An 11,809-nucleotide genomic window follows, 5' to 3' on the forward strand; every position below is an offset into this window, starting at 1 on the left:
CAAGGAAGAACATATTACCCTTGACCGTCTTCCGCGATGGGAAACAAGGCAGTTAGAGGTGTTCAGGAAGCTCGTTAATGTTAGGGTGGAGTAGAACATCACCCGGATCTTGTGTGGGGAGGTGAACAGGTGGTGAACAGGAGGTGAACAGGTGGTGAACAGGAGGTGAACAGGTGGTGAACAGGTGGTGAACAGGAGGTGGAGGCCTAGAGTATATATATATATATATATATATATATATATATATATATATATATATATATATATATATATATATATATATATATATTAGGCTTCCTGCTTACAGCAACGCTACCAGAGGGACCCGCGTTCGATTCCTGAGCAGGGCAAGGAGACCTACCACCCCTATCCCCCCCTCCCTCCCCCTAGACACCTGAGTTCACTTAGCGCTAAAATAGGTATATACCCAGGAATTAGGCGGCTGTTAGGGCCAATAGGAAAAGGTCACTGGATGGCCTAGTAGATCTTAATTACCCCAACTAGGCTTCCTGTTGCCTAACAATGATAAACCACACCACTGTAGGGTTCAAATATATACATTAGGTTAATAACCATGAATTCTCGTGGAATGTCGATATATGACATATATTAAAAAAATTCCTTGCATGGGCAGGTACTGTAGAGGGAAAAAATTATCATTACATAGCAGATTTCAGACTTCCTACTGTCGCTACCTTGTGGTACAAGCGGGTGATTCAGCGTTTTGTTCCTAATTGCAGTCATGGTACTTTATTTTTTGGAGTGTCCTAGATGGACAGGTCCAAGCACTTGGGCTGGACGGTAATGCTGGCCAGTATGCCATCTGCAGCTGTTATTATTCTGCTACTGTGGGCTTCTGGCATCAGATCTGGGGTTATGCCCACTCCCAGGTCTTTCTCCCTTGAACAAATCCACAAGGGCCGTGACGAGGATTCGAACCTGCGTCCGGGAGCATCCCAGACACTGCCTTAATCGACTGAGCTACGACAGGGTTCTTTCTCCCCTTGCTGAGTGAAGAATCAGAAGATTGAAGAATCTGTGATTGATTGATTGATGAAGATTAAGCCACTCAAAAGGGTGGCACGGGCATGAATAGCCCGTAAGTGGTGGCCCTTTTTCAGCCATTATCAGTATCAATAGAAAGAATCTGTGTGTTGTTGTTAAACATTTAGCTACTCAGGACGAAGTGTCCATGTAGCACGGGCTATGGTGAGCCCGTAATTGAGTTTGGTTATACATGATAACTTTTTTCCTGTGAAAGTATATGTCTTCCATCCATCCATTAATATACACCTCACTCCCTTTTTGTGTATGGGACAATACAGATAAATCCCTGTTTATTGACCAATCATCTAAGATTGAATCCCTGTTTATTGACCAATCATCTAAGATTGAATCCCTGTTTATTGACCAATCATCTAAGATTGAATCCCTGTTTATTGACCAATCATCTAAGACTGAATCCCTGTTTATTGACCAATCATCTAAGACTGAATCCCTGTTTATTGGCCAATCATCTAAGACTGAATCCCTGTTTATTGGCCAATCATCTAAGACTGAATCCCTGTTTATTGACCAATCATCTAAGATTGAATCCCTGTTTATTGACCAATCATCTAAGACTGAATCCCTGTTTATTGACCAATCATCTTAGAGGTCAATACACAACAAAGAGTACCACCTCTGAATTAGTGAGGACCCCCAACCTCAGTGAAGAGAATAAAAGGCACTTAAGGCACCCTTATGGACAACATGACCACCTATATTTTTCATCCCTACCACCACAATAACACACCGTATAGATGTATCATACAATATACTGTATCCTAAAACACTCAGTAAACATGTTCTGTGATCTACCCTCTCAACTCTCTCCTTTAAACATTCTAAATGAATATCATCACGATGATATCAGTCATCATACAAGGTGGTTGTATTCATCACAATGGTATCAGTGATGGTATGAGGCGGCCCTTATCGTCCACAAAGGTATCAGGGATGATATAAGGTATATAGTATCAGGGGATGAAGCAAGATGGTCATATTGACCACAAATATTAGGGGGGACACTAAAGCCCCGAAATCATCTCAAGATAACCTCATGATAACAAAATGGCCGTCTACCATACGAGTCAATATAACACAAAGTGAAATTAAAAAATTGACATCATATACCCAGCATCTCTGAGATAATTCTTTTCTGAGAGTAACGCCATGAAGGTTAGGTTAGGTCGGTGACTTGTCTTCGCTGCATAAAACACTAAAACGTCACTTACCCTCTTTAGTCACTGATAGGTAAGAACCACCAGGAAGGAGAAAGGGTAGAGTGAATGGTCCAGATAAAATGGCGCCCATGCCCTAAGGGAGGGCGGACGTGCCCTGCCCAACCCTGCCCACAGTAGTACCCCAGAAAAACCTATCCCCCTCGCCCAGTGGAAAAAAAAGGGCTGTTACTGCAAGGAAAAAAAAGATTCTTGTTCAAGTTGGCTATGGAATGTGGTGTTTTGTACAGATATTGTACTCTATTGTTGACTTAATTGGGAGCTTATGGCGATGGAATATGGCTCATAGATGCTATATTATGGCTCTTATGGTGCCCTGGGGGGTGGAATATGGCTCATAGATGCTATATTATGGTTCTTAGGCTGCCCAGGCGGTGGAATATGGCTCATAGATGCTATATTATGGCTCTTAGGCTGCCCAGGCGGTGGAATATGGCTCATAGATGCTATATTATGGCTCTTAGGCTACCCAGGCGGTGGAATATGGCTCATAGATGCTATATTATGGCTCTTAGGCTACCCAGGCGGTGGAATATGGCTCATAGATGCTATATTATGGCTCTTAGGCTACCCAGGCGGTGGAATATGGCTCATAGATGCTATATTATGGCTCTTAGGCTACCCAGGCGGTGGAATATGGCTCATAGATGCTATATTATGGCTCTTAGGCTACCCAGGCGGTGGAATATGGCTCATAGATGCTATATTATGGCTCTTAGGATACCCTGGGGGGTGGAATATGGCTCATAGATGCTATATTATGGCTCTTAGGCTACCCAGGCGGTGGAATATGGCTCATAGATGCTATATTATGGCTCTTAGGCTACCCAGGCTGTGGAATATGGCTCTTAGGCTACCCAGGCTGTGGAATATGGCTCACAGATGCTATATTATGGCTCTTAGGCTACCCAGGCGGTGGAATATAGCTCACAGATGCTAACTAACTTTCAATGCACTATAGCTATAGAATGAGGCTTAGGCAGGCCGTACCTTTCTCTATTGCCACCTGAGAATGACTCATTAGCACCTTCACTTAATTACTGACATCAGACATGATCTGACACTGGCTCTCTAACACAAAGTTTATCAACCATTTATACATCTACTTACGAAGCCTCTACATCTTTCAACAATCACGGTGGGTTAGTTGACATTTATTAAACAGTTTATGGGTTTGTAAACCTCACAATCTAAGAGTTAAATTTTTGAACTCTAAGATATTTCACTAGATAATATTATTTGGTGTATAAACATTATCGGAAGGAAGCTCTACGATACGGAAGTTCTACGATACCGAAACTCTACGACGCGGAAGTTCTACGACGCGGAAGCTCTACGGCACGGAAGCTCTACGACGCGGAAGCTCTACGACGCGGAAGTCTTACGACGCGGAAGTCTTACGACGCGGAAGATCTACGACGCGGAAGATCTACGACGCGGAAACTCTACGACGCGGAAGTTCTACGACGCGGAAGCTCTACGACGCGGAAGCTCTACGACGCGGAAGCTCTACGACGCGGAAGCTCTACGACGCGGAAGCTCTACGACGCGGAAGCTCTACGACGCGGAAGCTCTACAACGCGGAAGCTCTACGACGCGGAAGCTCTACGACGCGGAAGCTCTACGACGCGGAAGCTCTACGACGCGGAAGCTCTACGACGCGGAACCTCTACGACGCGCAAGCTCTACGACGCGCAAACTCTACGACGCGCAAACTCTACGACGCGGAAACTCTACGACGCGGAAGCTCTACGACGCGGAAACTCTACGACGCGGAACCTCTACGACGCGCAAACTCTACGACGCGGAAACTCTACGACGCGCAAACTCTACGACGCGGAACCTCTACGACGCGCAAACTCTACGACGCGGAAGCTCTACGACGCGGAAACTCTACGACGCGGAAACTCTACGACGCGGAACCTCTACGACGCGCAAACTCTACGACGCGGAACCTCTACGACGCGCAAACTCTACGACGCGCAAACTCTACGACGCGCAAACTCTACGACGCGGAACCTCTACGACGCGGAAACTCTACGACGCGGAAACTCTACGACGCGGAAACTCTACGACGCGGAACCTCTACGACGCGCAAACTCTACGACGCGGAACCTCTACGACGCGGAAACTCTACGACGCGCAAACTCTACGACGCGGAAACTCTACGACGCGCAAACTCTACGACGCGCAAACTCTACGACGCGGAACCTCTACGACGCGGAACCTCTACGACGCGGAAACTCTACGACGCGCAAACTCTACGACGCGCAAACTCTACGACGCGGAAACTCTACGACGCGCAAACTCTACGACGCGCAAACTCTACGACGCGCAAACTCTACGACGCGCAAACTCTACGACACGGAAACTCTACGACGCGCCAACTCTACGACGCGCAAACTCTACGACGCGGAAGCTCTACGAGCCACAAACCCTTGAACAATCAACAACCTAAAAGAATAACTCAGTCACAAGACACAAAAAAAACAATCGATAGACAGATTATAAGAATCACAAAGTCTGTCTCATGAGACAGACAGACGGCAATACAAAAGGAACATGTACATGGCACACATATACATGGGGGGGGGGGGGAGAGAAAGACAGAACTGAAAAAGAGACGTCGAGAAGGCACTCTATAGACAGACACCGTAACAGATATGAAGAGACGGCAATGAACTGCTGCCGAGACAGACAGACAGACAGCAAGCACCAGATTGACGGATAGACAGGTACAGCATCAACCAGCCCAACAGGAACAGATGACCTGAGACAGAAAGAGACAGGAGGTCATCCAGGCACGATTAAATAGCATTATTTACCCGTCAAAACAAAATGACAGTACAAGAGATGGACAGGTGTCAAAACGGGTCGTTGTTGTTTAAGAATCGCTACCTGGAACCAGAAGTTGCAAGTAGCACGGGCTATGGTGAGCCCGTAGTGGACTTACCTGGCACAGAAGCGGGGCAAGTAGCACGGGCTATGGTGATCCCGTAGTGGACTTACCTGGCACAGGAGCGGGGCAAGTAGCACGGGCTATGGTGATCCCGTAGTGGACTTACCTGGCACAGGAGCGGGGCAAGTAACACGGGCTATGGTGAGCCCGTAGTGGACTTACCTGGCACAGGAGCGGGGCAAGTAACACGGGCTATGGTGAGCCCGTAGTGGACTTACCTGGCACAGGAGCGGGGCAAGTAACACGGGCTATGGTGAGCCCGTAGTGGACTTACCTGGCACAGGAGCGGGGCAAGTAGCACGGGCTATGGTGAGCCCGTAGTGGACTTACCTGGCACAGGAGCGGGGCAAGTAACACGGGCTATGGTGAGCCCGTAGTGGACTTCAAAACGGGAAGAGAAGACACCTGTATCACAAAACAAGGACATTACCAAACAAGTACAAGCCAACGATCAATCAAGGACACCAACAAGGACACTCCCCCCCCCCCCCAACAAAACAAAAAATTGACTACTAAAAAAATTATGAACAAATAAGAACCTTCAACTCAATTTCCTCCACGCCTCCAAAAGAACGAATGATCAAATTAATATCCCCAGCAGAAACAGGCTGGTGTATCACTGTCAAGTTGACTGACTCTCTCTCTCAGAAAAATTGCAAAATTGACATGCAAGTTGATCTCGCTGTTGCGACAGCGCATATGACCTTATTCAGGCGACAAGAACGTGAAATAATGTCACTTGTTGAAGCAAGTTTTGAAGCAACTCCTGGTCCCTGGGCGACTGAAACGTTTGCGTGACTATATTTTAACTTGGGAGGGATATTTAGGCTAGGGGGCCTGGTCGACGACCGGGCCGCGGGGACACTAAGCCCCGGAAGCACCTCAAGGTAGCCTCAAGGTAGGGACTGAGATATAAGGACGGAGTGGAGGTAACCCTATCCACTTAACCCCTTCTACCATAGGGGATCGAACGCCGACCCTGCAAGAAACGAGGCTATCGCTGTACCAAGGGGGCAGAGAAACTGCTAAATAACATTCATTGCAACACCAGAGTGACTCGGCCTGCATTGCTCTCAATAATTGCAATAAAGAGCATTAGCGTGACTTTTCTGCCCTATATTTACGATGTCGTAGGAAAGATGATGACTAGAGGCTGAGAGGTACAATGTTAAGGAGTTAAATCTAAGACAATGTGACCCAGTTTCAACGAACTCGACCAATTCGTTAATTATCAGACGTATTAATAACGTGTAAGGCATCGTAATTTTGACGTTTTCTTGGCCTCCACAGGTTTGGTTAGGCTGCTTGAGAGCCCACGATCCTCGTTTGGAAAAAAAAATGTTTTGGAAAACATTTACAAAAGGAGAGAACGGACTAGGCTCATTACCGGTCCATCAACTGGTCCACCAGCACCGGTCCACCAGCACTGGTCCACCAGCACCGGTCCACCAGCACCGGGCCACCACCGGGATCCCGGAGAAAAACACTGCAACCTTGAACTCATTCTAAAACAGCAAAGTCAGCAGCATGGCGTCAGATAATACAAAAATAAGCGCATTTCACATACTACCGCAGCCTCCCCTTCAAAAGAAATCAATGCCACGTTAGAAAACGGTTACCGCTCTCTTTTTCAGGAGTCTTCATTCTTCTTTCCTCATCTACGAGTCTACTGGAACTGTGGTAGACTCATCTACGCGTCTACCACAGTTCCAGTAGATAGATATTCCTACTTAACAAGCACTAGGATGTGGAATAGAAACAAAGAAAGATTAATACCATTGAATCGTAAAATAAGTAGTTAAAGTAACCATTGTGTATTCACTTAGTTGTGTTTGCGGGGGTTGAGCTCTGGCTCTTTGGTCCCGCCTCTCAACTGTCAATCAACTGGTGTACAGGTTCCTGAACCTATTGGGCTCTATCATATCTACACTTGAAACAGTGTATGGAGTCAGCCTCCACCACATCACTTCCTAATGCATTCCACCTGTTAACTACTCTGACACTGAAAAAGCTCTTTCTAACGTCCCTGTGGCTCATTTGGGTACTCAGTTACCACCTGTGTCCCCTTGTTCGTGTACTACCCCTTTTAAACAGTTTATCTTCCCTTGTCAATTCCTCTGAGAATTTTGTAGGTGGTGATCATGTCTCCCCGAGCTTTCCTATCTTTCAGTGCCTTCACGTGCCCACTTGGGTATTGTCAGCCCCAACGAACTCAATATATAGGCAAGACAACAACGTCTCTCTCTACGCGTTTAACAATGCACAAACAACAGGGCTCCATCAAGGAACACACAGAGATCACACTAACGTGATGCATCAAATGAACAAATCCACAAGGGCCGTGACGAGGATTCGAACCTGCGTCCGAGAGCATCCCAGACACTGCCTTAATCGACTGAGCTATGACTCAGTCGATTGTCTGGGATACTCCCGGACGCAGGTTCGAATCCTCGTCACGGCCCTTGTGGATTTGTCCATCAATGAACATATAATCGCCCTACTTTGACGAGCAACGCCGAAATAATTGATAGATACAATGCCATTAGAAGATTAGACATCAGTGCAACGCCGCATATCAAGACATCTAGAACTGCAATCAATAACCAGCTAATACACAGTTACACTCTACCCACAGTTACACTGCCATTGCAGAAGCTGGACCGAATGACCCTGCAACAGGAACAGAAGCAACCAGAGGAACATAAACTGCCAACATGTCATATTTTTATTGATGATTGATAAAGATTAAGCCACCCAAGAGGTGGCTTAACTATATAGCCCTTGGAAGGGGTCAGGATAAGGATTTGGGATGGGGGTAAAGGAATGGTGCGCCAACCACTTGTGGACGGTCGGGGATTGAACGCCGACCTGCATGAAGCGAGACCGTCGCTCTACCGTCCACTCCAAGTGGTTGGACATAGGAAGGTTCAGGATTGAAAACTCATTCTAGAATAGTCCCGAGCCACAAGGTAGCCAGACTATCTCAGAACTATGTCACTCTGAAAGGTTAAGGGTCGCTCCAAACCGGACATGACAGGGCTGATCTCCTCGAGACATTTAATAATATTGAAAACATTTTATACAAAATTTAAAAAATAATTCAAATGTTTATTCAGGTAAAGTACATACATACAGGTGTGTGATATAAATACTGATGGATTTATAGATAGAGCTAGAGACACAGATAGAGAACAGATTCAATGTACCTTCTTATATTATATATATATATATATATATATATATATATATATATATATATATATATATATATATATATATATTTATATATATTTTCTTCTCCGAGGCTATGGGTCCCCACATTGGCACCAGAGGTATATATATATATATATATATATATATATATATATATATATATATATATATATATATATATATATATATATATATATATATATATAAATAAATAAATAGCTAGTACATACAATGCTTTATGATACTAATCCACATCATTTTTTTTTTTTTTAAAAGGTCCAATGTAACTCAAACAAGGTGGGTGCCAGCTTCAAACTCGAGGGGTGACAACTTCAAGTTCAACAAACAAACAATGTAACTCAAGAAGCAACAGATTCAAGTTTATCAAGCCACAATGGTGGATGGAAAACAGGATATGCTTTTTTAGCCATAAGGTTATCTTGAGGTGATTTCGGGGCTTTAGTGTCCCCGCGGCCCGGTCCTCGACCAGGCCTCCACCCCCAGGAAGCAGCCCGTAACAGCTGACTAACACCCAGGTACCTATTTTACTGCTAGGTAACAGGGGCATAGGGTAAAAGAAACTCTGTCCATTGTTTCTCTCCGGCGCCCGGGATCGAACCCGGGACCTCAGGATCATAAGTCCAGCGTGCTGTCCGCTCGGCCGACCGGCTCCCTAATCAACCTTACTGACCAACCAGCAAGTATACTTTAGTCGTGAATATTGTCCAGGACTAAAGTATACTCCAAGTGTATATACACCTCTCGGTGTATATACGAGTAGTATACATGTATTGTATAGTATGTATTGTAATATTTACACATTAAAGTTATTAATGGCTTTGTCTATGTACAAATTGTTCTTCAGACACTCTATAATACATCCTATAATCAATAAAATATTAGTCATTAGTTAAATTATTATTAATAATAATTTTTTGTTTTTTTCGGAGTGGTAAATTGAGAGAACGGGATTAATATCTCTCAATCTACTTATTATTATTATTTTCTCGTGTGCTACTTGCAAAACAATTCAGTCTCCGTAACAAAGTAATTTTCTCTGATGCTCGTATGAAAGAAAATGATTCTGTAGCGTACTAGTTTAGGGGCGACTATACTAATGTTCGTAGTAGTCTGTAAAGACTTTTTTTTTTTTTTTTTTTGAGATATATACAAGAGTTGTTACATTCTTGTACAGCCACTAGTACGCGCAGCGTTTCGGGCAGTCTAACCTGATCTAACTAATAACTATTAGAACCTGATCTAACTAACACTAATCTAACCTAACAAACACACAGATTTACGTCTGTCCAACATAAACAGTTTGAAGTGTGTTAACAGTAACTGTGCTCACTTGTGTCCATATTAAGCTGAATGAACTTTACCTCTTATTGAACAGTCTATCAGCCATATTTAATGAATTTTATAAACCGAATTTTAATACCCTAAAGGAATGCACTGAGATAACACCATACCCTTCAGACGAGTACCCATATTAAGCAAATTTATAAGAGAATGCACACTATAAAATATTGCAATATACGAATTTATTGCAACTATAGGCATTTGCAAATGCATGCATTATGTATCTTTTAACAAATGTATATTAAGAGTGAATACATAATTGAGTTTAAAAATTCTTGTAAGATCCTCATATAATGACAAGATATGGAAGATATATCAACAGATCAATATTTAATTCACTTATATGGGAATATTGGCCATAAGTTCAAGGAAAAGTCAATATTACGCCGTTTTTAATGCACTAAAGCAACAATATTTTGACGATATGATCAAAAAACGTCGAAATGACGGTGCGTTAGAACACAATGAATCATTGAATCACTTATTTAAAACCTTTGCGTCAAAATTACAGTGCTCTTGTGAAACACAATCCACCGCGATATTGACGCTTCCTGGAACGATAGTTCCAGGAAATAAAATTAATTAATCCAGGGAAAAAAAATTATTTTGCTCTGTATCTAGTGTTACCCAATCTCCCAATCTTTATGTACTTAATCCAAACAACTTTATCATTGTGTTCATTGCTGTCTTCTTTTATGTGCTAGCCATATGCTGTATTGTGCTTACTAAGTTAAACTACCATTCAAGCTGTCATTGCAATCAATCTAAGCTACCTATGTGCTTTAATATACCTACAATTTTTCTCTCATCTTTTATTTTCTTTCTTGCTATGCATCTGTTATCATTTTTATTAATTTTTGCATTTACCTACTTAAAATTTTCTTAGATTAAGGACCTGCCCGAAACGCTGCGCGTACTAGTGGCTTTACAAGAACGTAATTACTATGCTATGTATCCTCACGATCCCAATATGCCTTCTTGTATATATATAAATAAATAAATAAATAAATAAATAAATCAATAAATCAATAAATAAAATTTTATTAATCAATCAATCAATAAAATAAATCAATAAATTGGTCAATCCCAGAGCCGCGGTCCTCAATAAAATAATCAAGCAACAATAAGCTATATAAAATAATAATAATATATTTTATTATTATAATAATAAAATAATAAATTAAAATCTTATAATATTATAATAATAATAATATTATAATATATTATAATTACATTAATATAACATAATAATATCATAATATTATAGTAATCCCGCGATATAAGCCCCATAGAGTTGGAGCACAGACTCAACAAGAAGCCCCAACTCTATAAAGATGAACTGCATGGGAAACATTTATTGAGAAGACAGCCACAATATACCGAGGTGGTTCAGGCTGCCACCAGAGACATGCAGACGGTACAAATTGAGTTTGGAGACGATATCTCTGACCCGCGGAGAGGGTGCTGTGGTGGGGAGAGTGCTGAGGTGGGGAGAGGGTGCTGTGGTAGGGAGAGACTAGGGGGAGGGTGCTGTGGTGGGGAGAGACTAGGGGTAGGGTGCTGTGGTGGGGAGAGACTAGGGGGAGGGGTGCTGTGGTGGGGAGAGACTAGGGGGGGAGGGTGCTGTGGTGGGGAGAGACTAGGGGGAGGGTGCTGTGGTGAGGAGAGACTAGGGGGAGGGTGCTGTGGTGGGGAGAGACTAGGGGGAGGGGTGCTGTGGTGGGGAGAGACTAGGGGGGAGGGTGCTGTGGTGGGGAGAGACTAGGGGGGAGGGTGCTGTGGTGGGGAGAGACTAGGGGGGAGAGTGCTGAGGTGGGGAGAGGGTGCTGTGGTAGGGAGAGACTAGGGGGGAGGGTGCTGTGGTAGGGAGAGACTAGGGGGGAGAGTGCTGAGGTGGGGAGAGGGTGCTGTGGTAGGGAGAGACTAGGGGGGAGGGTGCTGTGGTAGGGAGAGACTAGGGGGGAGAGTGCTGAGGTGGGGAGAGGGTGCTGTG

At 43.8% G+C, this 11,809-nt stretch overlaps 1 protein-coding gene across 1 annotated transcript; it reads left to right on the plus strand.

Moving 5' to 3' along the window:
* Window positions 1-2,214: 2,214 nt before the first annotated feature.
* LOC138351647 (proteoglycan 4-like) lies at window positions 2,215-4,724 on the plus strand. The gene is made up of 2 exons (XM_069303653.1): window positions 2,215-2,220; window positions 3,546-4,724. The coding sequence occupies exons 1-2, from the start codon at window positions 2,215-2,217 to the stop codon at window positions 4,722-4,724; spliced, it is 1,185 nt and encodes a 394-aa protein (XP_069159754.1).
* Window positions 4,725-11,809: the final 7,085 nt, after the last annotated feature.

The sequence above is a fragment of the Procambarus clarkii genome, chromosome 50, assembly GCF_040958095.1.
Source record: "Procambarus clarkii isolate CNS0578487 chromosome 50, FALCON_Pclarkii_2.0, whole genome shotgun sequence".
NCBI lineage: Eukaryota > Metazoa > Arthropoda > Malacostraca > Decapoda > Cambaridae > Procambarus > Procambarus clarkii.